This window comes from Aquarana catesbeiana, linkage group LG08 (genome assembly GCF_042186555.1).
Source record: "Aquarana catesbeiana isolate 2022-GZ linkage group LG08, ASM4218655v1, whole genome shotgun sequence".
Classification (NCBI taxonomy): domain Eukaryota; kingdom Metazoa; phylum Chordata; class Amphibia; order Anura; family Ranidae; genus Aquarana; species Aquarana catesbeiana.
In genome coordinates, this window is record NC_133331.1 from 267,786,309 (window position 1) to 267,808,029 (window position 21,721).

The following is a 21,721-nucleotide window of genomic DNA, read 5'->3' on the forward strand; positions in this document are numbered from 1 at the left end:
TGTCTGCACCAGATTGCCTGCCACCCTATCACAATCTGACTACAGTATTAGTCATTGATCACAGCCATTAACTACTTCAAGACCGCCATACTTCATTTTGTGCAATAGACAGCGGGGGGAGCGCACGTGCTGATTGGCCAGAGGGGGAGCCAATCAGTGGGTCTGGTGGACGCGATGTCCGCCGGGGCCCGCCGATCGTTCCCCAGAGAGGCAGAACGGCAATCTGTAAACTAAACGTTCTGACAGAGGAGAACACAGAGATAGTCTATTCCCCCCAGTCAGTGCATCCGCCACACAGTTAACAAGCACCAACTAGGGACACACTTAACCCTTTGATCGTCCCTGGTGTTAACCCCTTCCCTGCCAGTGTCATTAGTACAGTAACAGTGCATATTTTTAGCACTGATCACTGTAATAATGTCACTGGTTCACAAAAAGTGTCAAAAGTGTCAATTAGGTGTCTGATTTGTCCGCCGCAATGTCGCACTCCTGCTAAAAATCGCTGATCGCCACCATTACGTAAAGAAAAAAATATATCCCATAGTTTGTTGACGCGATAACTTTTGCGCAAACCAATCAATATACGCTTATTGGTGTTTTTTTTTTACCAAAAATATGTAGCAGAATACATAATGGACTAAATTTATGAAGCAATGCGATTTTTTACATTTTTTTTTATTGGGTATGTTTTAAAGCAGAAAGTAAAAAATATTGAGGTTTTTTTTTCAAAATTGTCGGTCTTCTTTTTTTTATAGCGAAAAAAAATTAAACCGCAGAGGTAATCAAATACCACCAAAAAAAAGCTCTATTTGTGGGGAAAAAAAGGACATATATTTTATTTGGGTACAGCGTTGCATGACCGCGCAATTATCAGCTAAAACAGCGCAGTGCCATATTGCAAAAAATGGCCTGGTCAGGAAGTGGGTAAATCCTGAAGTGCTTAAGGGGGTAAAACCTTCCAGAGCTGAAGTGGTTAAAGTATAGTATCTATAACTGCATAAATTCCAGTAAATACACCATAGTTTGTAGACGCTATAACTTTCACACAAACCAATTAATATACGCTTATTGATTTATTTATTTTTTGACAAGGACATGTAGCAGAATACATTTTTGTGTACATTTACGAAGAAATTTGATTTTATTGGATACAGGTATGTTTTATAACAGAAAGTAGAAAATATTGTGTTGTTTTTTTTTCAAAATTTTTGCTCTTTTTTTTGTTTATATAATCATTATTTTTTTTTTTTTTTTTTTTTATGTGACATATGATTTTTTAAAAGTATGTAAGCAAAAGGCAGGTTTTATTGATGATTGATAAACTACTGAAATCTGATGCATTTGTTCTGTTATTTACATCGTTTTTCTTTCTATTCACCTGATTACATTTTAGCTCTGGCGTTTAGATATGCTTCAGCCTTTCTTTTAATGTGGTCTTTTTTAAGACCTCAAAAGCCAAAACACCCCATACAAATAAAAGTGACAAAGTTAGTCATTATTTAATATCTAGTGCTAGAACTCACAAATGATAAGAAGATTAGCATTACAAGGTTTGTCATTCCATTGTCCTGTCTCCTGCATCTCTACACAGTACTCCGGTGTGCCTTGATGATTGTTGGGTTCATTTGCTTTCCAGTTGGTGTAGGAGATCCGCTTACCATTTGGATATCTGTAAATCCCCTTTGTGTCAAGTTCATTAATTCCGAGATAAGCATGTGAGCCGTATTGGTTTCTGATGGACTGTATTGCTGTGTTCTCTTCAGGTTTCGTTGGAGAGGCCATAATACCTCCTGCTTCTGCGCACCTTGCTTTAGCAAAAGAAAAAGTGCCTTCGACGCCATTAGAAACGTAGAATTTGTTACCACTTACAGCTCTTCCCTTGAAAAATGAAAATGCTGCAATAGAAAGATAAAAGAAAAAAATTATATCATCACAAGGCCCACTACAAGTACAGGGGGTCCCCTAGTTACAAACATCCGACTTACAAACGACTCCTACTTACAAACGGAGGCAGACAACAGGAAGTGAGAGGAAATCTACCCCTAGGAAGGGAAATTCACTCCTGTAAGAGCTATTATGGGGAAAAGGTACCTCCACTGATGCTTTATCACCAAGGCTTGTTTCCACAACAACCCAAAATTTTCAAAATCCAATTGTCATTGGGACAGAAAGTGAGGTGAAATCTTCTGAACAGGGGCACACACAGCAAAACAAATGTTACAGGGGTGTTAACCCTTCCCTATGCTATCCAAAAAGCTTAAAAATATTTTTTTTTGGCTGGAGCTACACTTAAAAAATGTACCTGTTTCGACTTACAAACAGATTCGACTTAAGAACAAACCTACAGTCCCTAACTTGTTTGTAACCCGGGGACCCCCTGTATCTTAATCATGCATAAAATATCAAATGCTGATGGTGATGGGCTGACACTTAAGTCATCCTGTTGCTATGCCTTGCTTTTAGGTTATGGACCAACACATCATTAACCACTTCCCCACTGCCCACAGTATCTATCTATCTATCTATCTATCTATCTATCTATCTATCTATCTATCTATCTATCTATCTATCTATCGAGAGAGATACAGTATCTCACAAAAGTGAGTACACGACTCACATTTTTGTAAATATTTTGTTATAACTTTTCATGTGACAACACTGAAGAAATGACACTTTGCTACAATGTAAAGTAGTGAGTGTACAGCTTGTATAACAGTGTAAATTTGCTGCCCCCTCAAAATAACTCAACACACAGCCATTAATGTCTAAACCGCTGCCAACAAAAGTGAGTACCCCCCTAAGTGAAAATGTCCAAATTGGGCCCAATTAGCCATTTCCCTCCCCAATGTCATGTGACTTGTTAGTGTCACAAGGTCTCAGGTGTGAACGGGGAGCAGGTGTGTTAAATTTGGTGTTTTCGCTCTCACTCTCTCATACTGGTCACTGGGAGTTCAACATGGCACCTCATGGCAAAGAATTCTCTGTGGATCTGTAAAAAAAGAATTGTTGCTCTACATAAAGATGGCCTAGGCTATAAGAAGTGTGCCAAGACCCTGAAACTGAGCTGCAGCACGGTGCCCAAGACCATACAGTGGCTTAACAGGACAGGTTCCACTCAGAACAGGCCTTGCCATAGTCGACCAAAGAAGTTGAATGCACGTGCTCAGCGTCATATCAAGAGGTTGTCTTTGGGAAATAGACATATGAGTGCTGCCAGCATTGCTGCAGAGGTTGAAGGGGTGGGAGGTCAGCCTGTTAGTGTTCAGACCATACGCTGCACATTGCATTAAATTGGTCTGCTGTCATCCCAGAAGGAAGCCTCTTCTAAAGATGATGCTCAAGAAAGCCCACAAACAGTTTGCTGAAGACAAGCAGACTAAGGACATGGATTACTGGAACCATGTCCTGTGGTCTGATGAGACCAAGATAAACTTATTTGGTTCAGATGGTGTCAACTGTGTGTTGTGGCAGCAACCAGGTGAGGAATACAAAGACAAGTGTGTCTTGCCTACAGTCAAGCATGGTGGTGGGAGTGTCATGGTCTGGGGCTGCATGAGTGCTGCTGACACTGGTTCATTGATGGAACTATGAATGCCAACATGAACTGTGACATACTAAAGCAGAGCATGATCCCCTCCCTTCCGAGACTGGACTGCAGGGCACTATTCTAACATAACGACCCCAAACTCACCACCAAGACCACTGCCTTGCTAAAGAAGCTGAGGGTAAAGGCGATGGACTGGCCAAGCATGTCTCCAGACCTCAACCCTATTGAGCATCTGTGGGACATCCTCAAACGGAATGTGGAGGAGCTCAAGGTCTCTAACATGCACCAGCTCCGTGATGTCATCATGGAGGAGTGGAAGAGGACTCCAGTGGCAACCTGTGAAGCTCTGGTGAACTCCATGCCCAAGAGGGTTAGGGCAGTGCTGGAAAATAACGGTGGCCACACAAAATATTGACACTTTGGGCCCAATTTGGACATTTTAACTTAGGGGTGTACTCACTTTTGTTGCCATTGGTTTAGACATTAATGACTGTATGTTGAGTTATTTTGAGGGGACAGAAAGTTTACACTGTTATACAAGCTGTACACTCACTACTTTACATTGTAGCAAAGTGTCATTTCATCAGTGTTGTCACATGAAAAGATAGAATTAAATATTTACAAAAATTTGAGGTGTGCACTCACTTTTGTGAGATACTGTATATATATATATATATATATATATATATATATATATATATATATATACACACACACACGTCATTATTTTGTCATTTAATACCGGGGTTATGGCAGTATCTAGGATCCAACGATTCCTGGTCATTCCTGGGTTTCCGGGGGCTGTCGGTAGACCTGTAAGCAATCCGATGCAGCCAATGGCTAGGCAGGAAGTCGAGTGACGGCAAGATGCCCCCAATTGGCTGTATGCCCTTGGAGGACCAGAACGACCTCTGACGTCTCTTCCCGTTCACCGGCATATAGAAATTATCTTTTTATTTTTAAAGTCAAAGTGTCATTTTTTTTCTTTCTTTTGCTTTTAAGGCCTCATGCACACTGGACATTATAAAAAACGCCAGTAATGTAAGCTGTAGCTGTAGAAAGAGTTTTGCAGTAGTGCTTTTCAGTGTTTTTTTAGCTGTAGAGGTTTTTTTTGTTTTTTTATGAGCAAAACTATACTCCTAAGAAAAGCTTATGGACCAAAAACGTTGATAAACGCAGAATAGTCAAATTTTTCTGCGTTTTTAAGCTTTTATCAGAGTTAGAGCGTTTCTACAGGTGGAAAACCCCTCTTAAAACCCACTGGTTCTGGGTTTTTTTTACAGCCAGAAAAAGCCCCTGCCAAAAAATGCTGATAACAGCATATGTGTACATTGACACATAGGATAACATGCTGGGGAGTTTACTGGCTGCAGAAAAAATCTTTCCTGAGGCCACCATGGCAGCATACTAGTGATAGGCTCCGCCTTTCTCCCCTCCCTCAGGACCAATGAAATAGCATAAATTTAAGGCCAGTTAGGCCCTGCCCCATTCTTCTTTTTGTCCTCATACCTCCATGCACCAGTGAAGAGTAAGCAGTACTATGTTCCCCCCTCTGCCTCCAGGCAGCTGCTGGCTGGGTTAAGCCTCTCCCAGTACGAAGTCCCAGTATCAGGCTGCTAAAAGTGCCAGAGTAGCTTGGGAGCTATGTATGTGTGTGTATTGTAGGGGATCAGAGGGGTGGACAGCTGGCTCAGAGACAGCCCATTAAAAAAAAGTGGCTTTATTCAGCAAAATGGCAAATTAAACATAAGATAAGACAGACTTGTCTTATCTTAAGGTTGTGCACACAGGTACAGCTCACAGTTCAGCAGCACACAGGCTTATAGATAATAGTTCATGGCTCCAATCAGAGCTACAGTCTTTATGTGGTAAGCTCACCCAGCACACCTTCCAGCAATGGACATTTTCACACACAGCATGCTCCTGTGTCTCTCATTCCTACTCAAACAGCTCCTCTCTGAGACTTTCAGCCCAGCTGACAATTAGCAGGTCTGAAGGGGAAATACCTGCCCTCTTCGATTAACCCCTTCTTAACCCTGCCCCAGGCTTACCCTCTGCAGTATGTATATGTTTGTATATATATATGTGTGTGTTCTTATGTTGGTTGGTATGTATGTATGTGAGGTGACCTTTTTCTCCCCCTCGGAGCTGCCAGATCCACCGCAACCATGGCGGTTACAATACTTACAGACACTTCAGACTCAGTGGGGAGCTGTCCTGGTCCCATCTCACAGGAGAGATTGTAGTTTTCCTACCCACCCCTGTTTGTAGGTTGTGGGTAGGGATGAGCCGAACACCCCCCTGTTCGGTTCGCACCAGAACATGCGAACAGGAAAAAAGTTCGTTCGAACACGCGAACACCGTTAAAGTCTATGGGACACGAACATGAATAAACAAAAGTGCTAATTTTAAAGGCTTATATGCAAGTTATTGTCATAAAAAGTGTTTGGGGACCTGGGTCCTGCCCCAGGGGACATGGATCAATGCAAAAAAAAAGTTTTAAAAACGGCCGTTTTTTCAGGAGCAGTGATTTTAATAATGCTTAAAGTCAAACAATAAAAGTGTAATATCCCTTTAAATTTCGTACCTGGGGGGTGTCTATAGTATGCCTGTAAAGGGGCGCATGTTTCCTGTGTTTAGAACAGTCTGACAGCAAAATGACATTTTGAAGGAAAAAACTCATTTAAAACTACCCGCGGCTATTGCATTGCCGACAATACACATAGAAGTTCATTGATAAAAACGGCATGGGAATTCCCCAAAGGGGAACCCCGAACCAAAATAAAAAAAAAAAAATGACGTGGGAGTCCCCCTAAATTCTATACCAGGCCCTTCAGGTCTGGTATGGATATTAAGGGGAACCCCGGCCAAAATTAAAAAAAAAAAATGATGTGGGGTTCCCCCTAAATTCCATACCAGACCCTTCAGGTCTGGTATGGATTTTAAGGGGAACCCCGCGCCAAAAAAAAAAAAAAAACGGCGTGGGGTCCCCCCAAAAATCCATACCAGACCCTTATCCGAGCACGCAACCTGGCAGGCCGCAGGAAAAGAGGGGGGGACGAGAGTGCGGCCCCCCCTCCCTCCTGAACCGTACCAGGCCACATGCCCTCAACATTGGGAGGGTGCTTTGGGGTAGCCCCCCAAAACACCTTGTCCCCATGTTGATGAGGACAAGGGCCTCATCCCCACAACCCTGGCCGGTGGTTGTGGGGGTCTGCGGGCGGGGGGCTTATCGGAATCTGAAAGCCCCCTTTAACAAGGTGACCCCCAGATCCCGGCCCCCCCCCTGTGTGAAATGGTAAGGGGGTACATAAGTACCCCTACCATTTCACGAAAAAAGTGTCAAAAATGTTAAAAATGACAAGAGACAGTTTTTGACAATTCCTTTATTTAAATGCTTCTTCTTTCTTCTATCTTCCTTCATCTTCTGGTTCTTCTGGTTCTTCTGGCTCTTCTGGTTCTTCCTCCGGCGTTCTCGTCCAGCATCTCCTCTGCGGCGTCTTCTATCTTCTTCTCCTCGGGCCGCTCCGCACCCATGGCATGGGGGGGAGGCTCCCGCTCTTCTCTTCTTCTTTTCTTCTCTTCTTCATTTTCTTCTCCGGGCCGCTCCGCAATCCATGCTGGCATGGAGGGAGGCTCCCGCTGTGTGATGGCGCTCCTCGTCTGACAGTTCTTAAATAACGGGGGGGGCGGGGCCACCCGGTGACCCCGCCCCACTCTGACGCACGGTGACTTGACGGGACTTCCCTGTGACGTCACGGGGAATGCCACAGGGAAGTCCCGTCATGTCCCGTGCGTCAGAGGGGGGCGGGGTCACCGAGTGGCCCCGCCCCCCGTTATTTAAGAACTGTCAGACGAGGAGCGCCGTCACACAGCGGGAGCCTCCCTCCATGCCAGCATGGATTGCGGAGCGGCCCGGAGAAGAAAATGAAGAAGAGAAGAAAAGAAGAAGAGAAGAGCGGGAGCCTCCCCCCCATGCCATGGGTGCGGAGCGGCCCGAGGAGAAGAAGATAGAAGACGCCGCGGAGGAGATGCTGGACGAGAACGCCGGAGGAAGAACCAGAAGAGCCAGAAGAACCAGAAGATGAAGGAAGATAGAAGAAAGAAGAAGCATTTAAATAAAGGAATTGTCAAAAACTGTCTCTTGTCATTTTTAACATTTTTGACACTTTTTTCGTGAAATGGTAGGGGTACTTATGTACCCCCTTACCATTTCACACAGGGGGGGGCCGGGATCTGGTGGTCACCTTGTTAAAGGGGGCTTCCAGATTCCGATAAGCCCCCCGCCCGCAGACCCCCACAACCACCGGCCAGGGTTGTGGGGATGAGGCCCTTGTCCTCATCAACATGGGGACAAGGTGTTTTGGGGGGCTACCCCAAAGCACCCTCCCAATGTTGAGGGCATGTGGCCTGGTACGGTTCAGGAGGGAGGGGGGGCCGCACTCTCGTCCCCCCCTCTTTTCCTGCGGCCTGCCAGGTTGCGTGCTCGGATAAGGGTCTGGTATGGATTTTTGGGGGGACCCCACGCCATTTTTTTTTTTTTTTTGGCGCGGGGTTCCCCTTAAAATCCATACCAGACCTGAAGGGTCTGGTATGGAATTTAGGGGGAACCCCACGTCATTTTTTTTTTAAATTTTGGCCGGGGTTCCCCTTAATATCCATATCAGACCTGAAGGGCCTGGTATAGAATTTAGGGGGACTCCCACGTCATTTTTTTTTTTTTTTAATTTTGGTTCGGGGTTCCCCTTTGGGGAATTCCCATGCCGTTTTTATCAAGTGTATTGTCGGCAATGCAATAGCCGCGGGTAGTTTTAAATGAGTTTTTTCCTTCAAAATGTCATTTTGCTGTCAGACTGTTCTAAACACAGGAAACATGCGCCCCTTTACAGGCATACTATAGACACCCCCCAGGTACGAAATTTAAAGGGATATTACACTTTTATTGATTGACTTTAAGCATTATTAAAATCACTGCTCCTGAAAAAACGGCCGTTTTTAAAACTTTTTTTTGCATTGATCCATGTCCCCTGGGGCAGGACCCAGGTCCCCAAACACTTTTTATGACAATAACTTGCATATTAGCCTTTAAAATTAGCACTTTTGATTTCTCCCATAGACTTTTAAAGGGTGTTCCGCGGCATTCGAATTTGCCGCGAACACCCCAAATTGTTCGCTGTTCGGCGAACTTGCGAACAGCCAATGTTCGAGTCGAACATGAGTTCGACTCGAACTCGAAGCTCATCCCTAGTTGTGGGGGTTGGAGAGAAGCATTCGCTTGCAGCAGATGGCTGGAGGCTCTCGCTAGATCGTCAGGATTCTTAGCCTCACAACCCGAAAATGTTTTCTTTTCTTTTTTATTCCAAAGTAAGTAAATTTGATGATTGGTTGAACACATCTCCGCTTTATCAGCCTACCTTTTAGCCTATGAATATCTCTAAGAATATTCACAGAGGTTTCAGTGCCATGTAAGTTCCTCTTGGAGAGCAGGGTCTCCAGATTCGCCACTACCTGGGCGTCATTCCTTCATACATTAAAAAAAAAAAAGAAAATGCCAACTTTTGTTTTCCAACAGTTAAAGTGCCTGTGGAGGCTCTACTGGTTCCTCTGTTTTGCTTCCATCAAAAAAGGACGGTGACGGTCATAAGGAGAATTCTGAGATCAGATTCCTCTACTTCTGGGAGGACTTCTAGGTGTCTCAGCCTCCTGGCCGTAATGTTGTCATTCATACCGATGATACCTTGGGTACATGGGCACCGTTGGTAGTTTCAACTACAACAGAGGAAACGGAATCCGGCGCAGCTATGGTCAGTGGCACGCAGCATGTATAGCGGTTCACGGTGATGGAAAGACTTTGAGGATGTCATGAACCATCTGACTGGATCAATGTGATGAATCATATTGGCAAGACACCCTGCGAGGGTCTGTTGGTCAAGGCAAGCGGAGTTTGCTAGCCAAGGAAGGTAGTCTCGAAAGCGTTGGAAGGTCAGGCAGCCTTTTCATTACTTTGACCTTGCTACACAGAATCAAGGGTGACCAATCATCTTGCGGTTGAGCAACAGGACAGCAATTGCGTATTTTCAGCTCCAGGGAGGATCTCGCGGCAATATGCTATTGAGAGATGTAGAACCCAGAATGTCTGGGTAGGAAGATCACCAGCAAATTCCAAGAAGTAATTTACTTCCTAGGGGACTGGAATACACGGACATACTGTCCATCATGCAAGCTTGCCAGAGCATGAGGGGGAGGCTTTTCCACGGGTGGCCTACCACAGACAGGCTTCTTTGCTTCTCACAGCAAAGGCCAATTTAAGAAGAGGTCTGACTCGGTTTCCGCTCCCCAAAGCAGAGAATAGAAGCTGAGTTTCTCCACGAAACTGCAAGCAAGCCAACTGTATATGTTTCCCCAACTTCTCTCGTAATGAAATTCCTCTGGAAGCTGCAAGAATGAGCATGGTAGTCACGACCACCTCTCTATTCTGACCATAGGAGTCTTAGTGCTTCCTGGCTTTCTACTTCAGAATACAGAAGTCGATTCCCCTTCACACATGCACAGACCAGAGATGCAAGCATAATGGCGGGAAGGGGAAACCGCAGAACCTAGAGTTCTCCAGAGTTGCTCCAAGAGTGAGCTCTACTTTGGGGGGTGCGAAAGGCACTCTACTAACAGCCTCTATGCCAAGATCTGGAACAAACTTGTGTTTTTTTCTGTTTTGCATGGCAAGATATTATTCTTACTGTGCCTCTGGTGGCAGCTGTTCTGGTCTACTTGTAGGTCAGATTGGACATGAACCTTATGCCGCGTACACACGAGCGGACTTTACAGCAGACTTTGCCCGGCGGACTTTTCGACGGACTTTATGACGGACTTTCTGAATGAACAGACTTGCCTACACACAATCCACCAAAGTCCGTCTGTTAGGAGTGTAGTACCATCTGGAAATCACTTTCAGGCTGGCCTCCATCAAAGTGGTGTTCAAGACACCCTGGAAGGATTTGAAAAAGGCCCTCTGCCAGTTCTCCAGGTTCCATTTGAATTGGAGCTCGGACTCCCAGGCCTCCATGAAAGTCGTCTTCGAGCATGGAGAGGTAAGTGACGAGTAGATCACAGAGATCCCACCCTTCTGGTCTCTGGCTTGACCGCACCACATTTCATAGTCAGTAAATTTTGGAGGGAGGCCTTTGTCTTTACATAACGATTGTAAGAAGTGAGATATTTGGCCGAACCTAAATTTTTTGGATAAGGGCAGATCAAGCGTTTGGTGCAATGTTTTAGGGTGAAGGGGCCTGAGGCCGTGAAGAACTGTCCAATCCTATATAGTCCTTTATCAACCCACCACCATAAGGACTTACCTGTACGTCCTTGCCTGCCCGCAGGCGGTGCCTGCGGCGGTCGGATTATCGCCAAGGGCGATCAAAGGTAAGGGGGAGGCCACTCATTCGTGGCTCCCCCCTCGCGATCGCTCCTGGCGAATGAAATGCTTCCTCGGCTTCTGTAATGTAAACAGAAGCGGCTGAAGTGATGTCATCTCTCCTCGAGGCGGTCTTTTCGTTCCGGCGCCGAGGAGAGAAGACATCCAAGTAAGTTTGCACAACACTACACTTCCAGTAGAACACGCAGGCACACTTTTCACCCCCTCATCACCCCCCAGTCACCCCCCGATCACCCCCCTGTACCCCCTGTCACAGTGACACCAAAGCAGTTTTTTTTTTCTGATTATTGCATTGGTGTCAGTTTGTGACAGTTATAAGTGGTAGGGTAGTTAGGGTTAGCCCCCTTTAGGTCTAGGGTACTCCCTAACCCCCCCTAATAAAGTTTTAACCCCGTGATCACCCCCCGTCGCCAGTGTCACTAAGCGATCGTTTTTCTGATCGCTGTATTAGTGACACAGGTGACGCTAGTTAGGGAGGCAGGTATATAGGTTCGCCGTCAGTGTTTTATAGCGACAGGGACCCCCATACACTACCTAATAAAGGTTTTAACCCCTTGATTGCCCCCTAGTTAACCCTTTCACCAGTGTTCACCATATAAGTGTTACGGGTGACGCTGGTTAGTTAGTTTGTTTATTATAGTTTTAGGGCACCCGCCGTTTATTACCTTATAAAGGTTTAACCCCCTAATTGCCCGGCAGTGATATAAGTTAAGTTTTTAGGGTCAGATAAGGTCTGCGTCGCCCCAGGCAGCGTCAGGTTAGTGCCAGTACCGCTAACACCCACGCACGCAGCATACACCTCCCTTAGTGGTATAGTATCTGAATGGATCAATATCTGATCCGATCAGATCTATACTAGCGTCCCCAGCAGTTTAGGGTCCCCAAAAACGCAGTGTTAGCGGGATCAGCCCAGATACCTGCTAGCACCTGCGTTTTGCCCCTCGGACCAGCCCAGCCCACCCAAGTGCAGTATTGATCGATCACTGACACTTACAAAGCACTAAGCACACATAACTGCAGTGTTCGCAGAGTCAGGCCTGATCCCTGCGATCGCTAACAGTTTTTCGGTAGCGTTTTGATGCAGTCGCTGACAGTCAGGAGCTTTTTTGCCTGTGAGTCTCACTAGTGTACCACTAAATTTAGAGCCCAAAATGGCAAATCAAGCAGTGAAGAGGCCTACACGTTTCTGAGCATGACAGATAGTGAAGTGGAAGTCATTCATCTGTCAGATTCAGGCTCAGAATACAATCCTGTAGACAGCAGCTCCATGACAGATAGCTCTGACGATGGAGTTGTGGTCCCTGCCAAGGTCAGGCGTACCAGACCCCAAACTTCTTCTTCTGTCCTTGACGTGCAAGAACCGCAGGGCTCTCGTATGGAGTAGAGCAGTACTAGCACCGCTATTCCTTCTGGTGAACTGGCAAGCACCAGCGGCCTAGTACACCCTGGTTGTACATCCAGCACTGCAGTAACACTTGGTGACGTGGCGAGTCCCATAAGTGCAGTTCAAGCTGGCGAGGTGGCAAGCACAAGTAGTGTCCCGCTGCCACCAAGAAGACGAACACAGGCCTGTCGTGCCCATAGTGCCCTTCCTGTTGCATTCGCCAACTTGAATTGGGAGCCCACCACTTCTGCAGCACCCATACTTCCCCCATTCACTGGCCAACCCGGAATTCAGGTGGAAACAGTTGATTTTACGCCACTTGATTTTTATTCACTGTTTTTCACCGAAGATCTCTATAGATCTATTGTGAACCAAAGCAATTTATACGCTGGTCAACACATCGCCACTATTCCCCAGTCCTCCCTTGCCAGAGATTGGAGACCAATTACGGTCTCCAAATTTAAGCTCTTTCTGGGCCTTTCCCTCAACATGGGCATAACTAAAAAGAGTGAGTTGCGGTCATATTGGTCCACTGACCCAATTCACCATATGTCCTTGTTCTCTGCCTCCATGACCTGGGCACGATACGAGCAGATCTTGCGGTTCATGCACTTCAACAACAATAAACTCTGTCGTCCTCATGGAGACCCTGAATACGATCGGCTCTACAAAATTCGGCCCCTCGTAAATCACTTCAACCAACATTTTGCAAACTTGTTTACTCCCCATCAAGTTGTCTGCGTTGATGAGTCCCTGATTACATTTTCTGGCCGCTTGGCATTCAAACAGTACCTTCCCAGCAAGCGTGCCAGATACGGGGTCAAGATGTATAAGCTCTGTGACAGGGCCACAGGCTATACATGTAGTTTTATGGTTTACGAGGGCAAAGATAGTCACGTAGAGCCGACAAACTGCCCTGACTACATAGGAAGCGCTGGCAAGATTGTGTGGGACTTGGTGTCACCCTTATTCGGAAAGGGGTACCATTTATATGTGGACAATTATTACACAAGCGTGCCACTTTTTAGTCACCTTTTTGATCATCAAATTGGAGCATGTGGCACCGTGCGATCTAATCGCCGAGGCTTTTCCCAGCGGCTTGTAGATTCCCGTCTTAGGCTGGGGGAGAGAGCCTGCTTGTGGTGTAATAATTTGCTTGCTATGAAGTGGAGGGACAATAACAATGTTTTCGTTCTTACCTCCCTTCATGCAGACACGACGGTCCAAATCACTATGGCGACTGGTGTTGTGGAGAAACCCTTTGTGTTCACGAATATAACCAAAATATGGGAGGGGTGGACCTCAACGACCAGTTGTTGGCGCCGTACCTGGTTGCCCGTAAGGTCAGACGCTGGTACAAAAAAGTGTCTGTATACTTATTTCAATTGGCTTTGCTGAATGCTCATGTGCTATACAGAGCTTAAAGACAGAGTGGATCCTTCCTTAAATTCCAGGAAGAGATCGTCAGAGCCCTGTATATTCTGTATCCAGACGGTGCTCCACCTCACCTTCCCCAACCAAATGCAGTAAGCCGGCTGCATGAGAGGCATTTTCCCTATGTTCCCGAGTACCCCTACCCAACGAGCCCCCCAAAGAAAATGTTGTGTCTGCAGAAAGCGCAGATATAGGCGTGACACCCGGTATTATTGTCCCTCCTGTCCTGACAATCCTGGTCTATGCATTGGTGACTGTTTTGAGCGCTACGTACAGCATTGTTTTAGCGTAGTGTACAGCATTGCACAGACTAGGACACACTTTCACAGGGTCTCCCAAGATGCCATCGCATTTTGAGAGACCCAAACCTGGAACTGGTTACAGTTATAAAAGTTACAGTTATAAAAAAACATGTAAAAAAAAAAAAATACACAAAAAAATATAAAATAAAAAAAACAAAAATAGTTTTATTGTTCTCTCTCTCTCTCTCTCTCTCTCTCTCTCTCTTCTCTCTCTATTGTTCTGCTCTTTTTTACTGTATTCTATTCTGCAATGTTTTATTGTTGTTATGTTTTATCATGTTTGCTTTTCAGGTATGTAATTTTTTTATAGTTTACTGTGTTTTATTGTTAACCATTTTTTTGTTTTCAGGTACACCATTCAGCTGCAGTTCGGATTTATTTATCTTGACAGCAACAGCGTTTGCTCCCATGATACATAAAGCCGTGACTCCAGCGCTGTTGGAGGTGATTTCACCACCACAGTTACATACTTCAGCATATATGCCGAAGCATGGGGGCAGCAGTGGGCGGAGGAGCGATTTGTTCCTACCTTTTGCGGAAGGATGCCCCCATGCTTCGGCATATATATATTTTAGGCACAGGTTGCGTTAAATGTTTTATTTTTTACTATGTTTTTTTTGTATTTGCTTTGCAGGTATGGTAAGTTTTACTGTTATACTGTAATATTACTTTGTTTTATTGTTAACCATCATTTGCTTAGCAGGTACACCATTCAGTTGCAGTGCGGATTTATTTATCTTGACAGCAATAGTGTTTGCTCCCACGATACATAAAGTCGTGACTCCAATGCTGTCAGAGGTGATTTAACCACCACAGTTACATACTTCAGCATATATGGCGAAGCGTGGGGGCAGCAGTGGGCGGAGGAGCGATTTGCTCCTACCTTTTGCGGGAGGATGCCCCCATGCTTCGACATATATAAACGATGCATATATGCCCATTGTAACGAGCCCCTGCTCGCTCGATGCCACTCTCCCGACACTCCTCTGCAGCTATAGAATCAGATTGCAGATCGCAACATCTGATGGTTCGGTCATCCGATGCTCCGGGACTAGAACTACAGCTATGTGCCGTTCTAATCCAGTTGTGTAGCTCAGAACAAACACCAGGCAGGCTGTATGTAAGTTCAACCAGGAATCTCTTTTATTGAAAGGAATACAGGCTCTTTTATACAGTAAAAGAGGAGGTGTATACCTCCTGCTCATATTACTCTGAACATACACCTGTGACCAGAAACCTAATTAACATGGGCAAATTAACTAATCCCTTTAGACAGCCTAGATGACTCAGACATGACCCTTAGGCCAGACTGGCCATCTTGTAGCTCAGAAAACCCAATCAACATTATCACAAATCAACACCGAACTCTTGTTCACACAATAGCAGAGTTAATTAACACAAACAATGGGGATCTAATGACTCTTAGGTCCCATACCAGACTTATTTACAATAGACATTCTAGCAGGCAACAGACAGACAGGTGGCTGGAATTGTCATCAACATCTCTTAACAGTATTTGTCCCAGCATTATGAATCAGCCAGTATTTCTAATATGGCAAATCCAGGGTCCCGAGTCTGTGTGTCCTGGGGGACCAGGACCCGAATCCACAGTAATGACACCTCAAGGGTCCCCAGGCATACAGCTCACAAAGAGCACCGTTCCCCCAAATGCCAGGGCCCACGATCGATCGGCAAGAGGCTAGCATTCAGTCCCCTCCAAAAGTCACTCTCCCGGCTAGGTCTGTCACATTTCTCCCCTTTTGGCAGGAGACTAACACAGGAGGAGACCCCAGACGGGTTGACTCCGAAGTTAGTCAGTAGTTCCAGTCCTCTAATGCCTGTACCCACACAGTACACCAAACAAATTGTTCCAAACAAAGCATTACTCACCCAGCCAACCTCTGCCTCTCTCAGAGAACATATCTGCCGCTGGGGAGAGGCCTAGACTGGCCTTTCTCCCTGGAGTCCTTTCTGCCGATGGAGAGAAGACAGGGTGTCTGTGCTCACTCCGTCATGCTGTTGGGGATCTGGGCCGACTGCCCAGCATCCCTGGGGTATACAGGTGGAGACTGAAGTCCCATCCACCTTCACAGGAAATCCATCCTCTGTTAGTTGAGGGCAGAGTCCAGCAGTACTTGGCCCTGTTGCCAGCCCTTCTGCTGGAAACCCCACACCATCTGCTCCAGGTAAGTGTTGGGGAGGGAGGCCGACTGCCCGCCTCCCTGGAACTCTGTAGTTGTTGCCAGTGCTGGGCAGAGGTTGGTAGCACTCTGCCCTGTTGCCAGCACTTCTGCTGGGGACTTCGCATCCTCCACTCCAGCTAACCGTTGGGGCAGGAGGCTGGCTTCCTCCACTCCCAAACTGTGTAGCCACCATTGGGGAGGTGAGCCGGCTGCTTCCTTTTCCATTCCCTCATCTGGATGTTGGGACGATATGTTTGTGGTACAGTCTCCCAGGTGCACGGATCTTTGCTGGGGAGGAAAGACCGCTTCTTCCACCCTGGCCAACTGCTGGGGAGGGACGACGAACACCCCTTCTCCCTTCTCCCCCTGTATCCTGAGCTGCTGCTGGGAAGTGACCACCTCCTTCTCACCCTGAGCCTCCGGAACCCGCCGCAGGTGTAGGGCAGAGATCTTGGACCCTCTGTCCGGTGGCCAGCTCTTCAGCTGGGGAAGTTCCTTGTAACTTCACAGATACTTCTGTTGGTGCTGGGCAGAGCACAGTGAAGTTTGGCCCTAATAACAGCTCTTCTTCTGCTGGAGGCTCACCAGGTTGTTCTTCCTCAGCAGAAAAGTCTATCAAATCCCCTGTCTCTGCAACTGGTGTCTGGGTATAAAGGTTCACCATCTCCTCTCCGTGGAACCCAGAAGATGCTATGAGTGCTGGGCAGAGCACAGTGAAGTTTGACCCTAATAACAGCTCTTCTTCTGCTGGAGGCTCACCAGGTTGTTCTTCCTCAGCAGAAAAGTCTATCAAATCCCCTGTCTCTGCAACTGGTGTCTGGGGATAAAGGTTCACAATCTCCTCTCGGTGGAATCCAGAAGATGCTATCAGTGCTGGGCAGAGGTTAGCAGAGCTCTTCCCTGTTGTCAGCACTTCAGGTTTGGGGACGGCAATCTTCAGATTTTCCACTGCCGATTCTCTGGCATGCTGCTGGACAGGCACATTCCTCCATCCAAGATCATCCCATGCAGAAACAGGATCATCAAGGTCAGTCAGCACTTGCTGCATCCGCCATAAGACCGCCGCCTCCCTAGCTGTGGGGGCAGGTTGGCAAAGCCCACTGTTAGTCTGCCACATTGTCAACTCTTCAGCCAGGATTTCAGAGTTGTCAACTGATATTTCCCGATAGTCCCAGGCAAAGGGAGCCCCACCGTGCTGCTGAGTGGAGTCTAGCAGCTGTCTGTAGGCCATCTCAAGCTCCCATTCCTGAACGGCCAGAAACTCCAAATCTTCCTGTGCCCAGTGCACTTCCGAGACATTCAGTCTTCGCTCTCTGTGCTCCATTATTTCCTCCAAACGCCACTCCCGATCACTCCCAAAGTCAGGGTCCCTGGACAGCCTCCAGTACAACAATCCCAGGCCATTGTAGTCAAAGCCTTCCGTGGGGCTGTCATCCGCTGTCCACGGGCACACTTGGGCTACATACCACTGGAGGGCTCTGTAGCTCTCATCCAACCGCATTTCTGCCTGGATCAGCCTGCTTAACTCAGCTATCCACTCCTGGTTCGGCTGTTCCCCCAATAACATCATTCGCACTTCATACTGCGACCAGTACCTTACATGGATAGAGGGGAGAACTTTTCCCTGGTTTCACTGCTCACGGCTAGTGCTTCCTTCCAGAGTTTGCAGCGGATAGAATCAAACCATCCTAGCAGGACCTGCTGTGATACTGGTCCTCTGTGCTGTATCTGCATCTCTCGCAACCTCCTTCTGAATTCCTCTTCCATGGTGGCTGGTATCTGTACCTCTCCTCTCCTGCTATCTGGACCTTGGATCCAGGTGATGGTTTGGATGTGTTCAAGGCAAGGAAGCACGATCCCACCATTCCCTCCACAGCTCTCAAGTAAGTCTTTCAGCGTGGCTCTCCTGCAGGCTGGTTTGGAGTGTCCCAGTAACTGGAGAGCAAATCCCACGGCTGCCAACCAATGTAACGAGCCCCTGCTCACTCGATTCCACTTTCCCAACACTCCTCTGCAGCTATAGAATCAGATTGCAGATCGCAACATCTGATGGTTCGGTCATCCGATGCTCCGGGAATAGAACTACAGCTATGTGCCATTCTAATCCAGTTGTGTAGCTCAGAACAAACACCAGGCAGGCTGTATGTAAGTTCAACCAGGAATCTCTTTTATTGAAAGGAATACAGGCTCTTTTATACAGTAAAAGAGGAAGTGTATACCTCCTGCTCATATTACTCTGAACATACACCTGTGACCAGAAACCTAATTAACATGGGCGAATTGACTAATCCCTTTAGACAGCCTAGATGACTCAGACATGACCTTTAGGCCAGAATGGCCATCTTGTAGCTCAGAAAACACAATCAACATTATCACAAATCAACACCGAACTCTTGTTCACACAATAGCAGAGTTAATTAACACAAACAACAATGGGGATCTAATGACTCTTAGATCCCATACTAGACTTATTTACAATAGACATTCTAGCAGGCAACAGACAGACAGGTGGCTGGAATTGACATCAGCATCTCCTAACAGTATTTGTCCCAGCATTATGAATCAACCAGTATTTCTAATATGGCAAATCCAGGGTCCCCAGAGTCTGTGTGTCCTGGGGGACCAGAACCCGAATCCACAGTAATACCACCTTAAGGCTCCCCAGGCATACAGCTCACAAAAAGCACCGTTCCCCCAAATGCCAGGGCCCATGATCGATCTGCAAGAGGCTAGCATTCAGTCCCCTCCAAAAGTCTCTCTCCCGGCTAGGTCTGTCACACCCATCATTAGAAGTGGGTGGATGAAGGGAGGTATTCTAATGGTGGGCATGCCCACCGATCAATCTCTTTTTTTTGTTCAGCCCACAGGCTGCATGAAAAAAAGTTTACAATATATGCCCAACAAGGACCAGCAAGGTACTGGTATTGGACTTTACGTGGTTATACCAGAATGATGCCTGCAGGTTTAGGTATCATCTTGGTATCATTCTTTTCAGCCAGCGGTCAGCTTTCATGTAAAAGCAATCCTAGCAGCTAATTAGCCACTAGACTGCTTTTACAAGCAGTGGGAGGGAATGCCCTCCTCCCACCGTCTTCCATGTTTTTCTCTGGCTCTCCTGTCCCAACAGGGAACCTGAGAATGCAGCTGTTGATTCGGCCAGCTGACCATAGAGCTGATCAGAGACCAGAATGGCTCCAATCACCTCTATGGCCTAAGAAACCTGAAGCTACGAGCATTTTATGACTTAGATTTCGCCGGATGTAATCAGCGCCATTGGGAAATTGGGAAAGCATTTTATCACACCGATCTTGGTGTGGTCAGATGCTTTGAGGGCAGAGGAGAGATCTAGGGTCTAATAGACCCCAATGTTTTCAAAAAAGAGTACCTGTCACTACCTATTGCTACCATAGGGGATATTTCCATTCCCTGAGACAATAACAAAAATGCTAAAAAAAAAAAAAAAAAATGAAAGGAACAGTTTAAAAATAAGATAAAAAAAGCAAAAAAAAGAAAGAAAAAAAAAAAAAACAAAAAGCACTCCTGTCCCCCCCTGCTCTCGCGCAAAGGCGAACGCAAGCGTTGGTCTGGCGTCAAATGTAAACAGCAATTGCACCATGCATGTGAGGTATCACTGCGAAGGTCAGATCGAGGGCAGTAATTTTAGCAGTAGACCTCCTCTGTAAATCTAAAGTGGTAACCTGTAAAGGCTTTTAAAAATGTATTTAGCTTGTCGCCACTGCACGTTTGTGCGCAATTTTAAAGCATGCCATGTTTGGTATCCATGTACTCGGCCTAAGATCATCTTTTTTATTTCATCAAACATTTGGGAAATATAGTGTGTTTTAGTGCATTCAAATTTAAAAAAGTGTTTTTTCCCCAAAAAATGCGTTTGAAAAATCGCTGCTCAAATACTGTGTGAAAAAAAAATGAAACACCCACCATTTTAATATGTAGGGCCTTTGTGTTAATTTTTTCATGTAAACAAAAAGTGTCAGAAAGGGCTTTGTCTTCAGGTGGTTAGAAGAGTGGGTGATGTGTGACATAAGCTTCTAAATGTTGTACATAAAATGCCAGGACAGTTCAAACCCCCCCAAATTACCCCATTTTGGAAAGTAGACACCCCAACCTATTTGCTGAGAGGCATGTCGAGTCCTTGGAATATTTATATTGTGACACAAGTTGCGGGAAAAAGACAACATTTTTTTTTTGCACAAAGTTGGCACTAAATGATATATTACTCAAACATGCCATGGGAATATGTGGCTTTAACACCATTTATAATATAGAATTTGTTGCCACTTCTAGCGAAGACTTCTTTAAATGAAAGAGCTGTAAATGTGGGAAGAATAGGAAAAATATATATTTTCATCACAAGACTTGGAACACATAGCAAACAGTAACATCTGCCACTTTCTATTAAGTTAAAGGAATTCTGTAGGTGAACAACTGTGGCAGCCATTGATGATCTCCATCTAATAATTGTCATTTATAGGGCTCAGCTGCTTAAAATCCAGATTCCTAAACCACAGTCTTGTTCATCTAAAGATGCACTCCAGGACACCTAAAAGTCTAAAGACTAAAGGACTTGGTAAAACAATTTTACTAACCTGATCCTCCTCTCCTGCAAATTCCTTTGCACTGCTAGAGCCGTCCCGGCAGCCTCTTCTCTCCTATACTTCTGCAGTCTAAGGTCTTCTGATTTCAAAAAGACCAATGCAGGGACCACACTGTAGCTCTGCAGTGGACATAAGGACACTGGGAAACAGTCCACTGCTAGAGCATGGGTGAGCAAAGAGTTGGGTAAGCAAAACTGCTGGGCTTTAGGCTTGCTGCACTAATTTTAAGCATTTGTATTGTTTGGTCTGTAATCTGCTCCTGACTAAGAGCTGTGATCTGCTTCAGCAGCAGAGATTGGACCTCCAATCCTTTTAGCTCTTCTTTCCCCACTGAAGAGTGCAAGGCAACTTCTTCCTACCTACCTATTGGCCCCAAACACAAGATATACATTACCCAGGTGAAAGTAACCTCCGTATAAAGCATCCAGCTAACCTTTTCCCAGCTTTTCAATGTTTGATTGCAGATCTCTTATCTGTCCATCCATACCAGCCATTTGCAATTTAAGATTTTTGATTGCTAAAAAAAGAGTTGACATAATTAAAGTGAATATATCACATGGAAAATCATTTGTTTCTTTCTTAAATATGTTCAGGAGTAAAAATCAAAAATGTTTCTACTTCTTTTTGGTCAGGAGACATTGAGAATTGAGAAGAAACTTTTCATTCCAGTTTTCCAGTGACTGGATCTGGCACCATAAAAAATGTGCCTTTAATTGATCAATGGCCAAAACAAAGGAACATTTCCACTATTTTAATCAAAGTAGAAACCTCCTATAGACAAGTCTAGTCTATTAAACATTGACTAAGTTCAACTATTCCATTTGAC

The 21,721-nt window shown here is 45.7% G+C and overlaps 1 protein-coding gene across 2 annotated transcripts in view; it reads right to left on the bottom strand.

Annotated features, from left to right (window-relative positions):
* Positions 1 to 1,056: 1,056 nt before the first annotated feature.
* Positions 1,057 to 21,721, bottom strand: part of LOC141106427 (uncharacterized) — a 68,663-nt gene continuing 47,998 nt past the window's right edge. Inside the window, exons 6-7 of one of the 2 annotated variants that reach the window (XM_073597203.1) lie at positions 21,329 to 21,412; positions 1,057 to 1,895 (exon numbers count right to left, since the gene is read on the bottom strand). In XM_073597203.1, coding sequence (XP_073453304.1) covers positions 1,513 to 1,895; positions 21,329 to 21,412 — 467 coding nt within the window. In that variant the 3' untranslated portion in view covers positions 1,057 to 1,512. The remainder of the gene's footprint in view (positions 1,896 to 21,328; positions 21,413 to 21,721) is intronic. The other variant, XM_073597202.1, reaches the window with a different exon arrangement.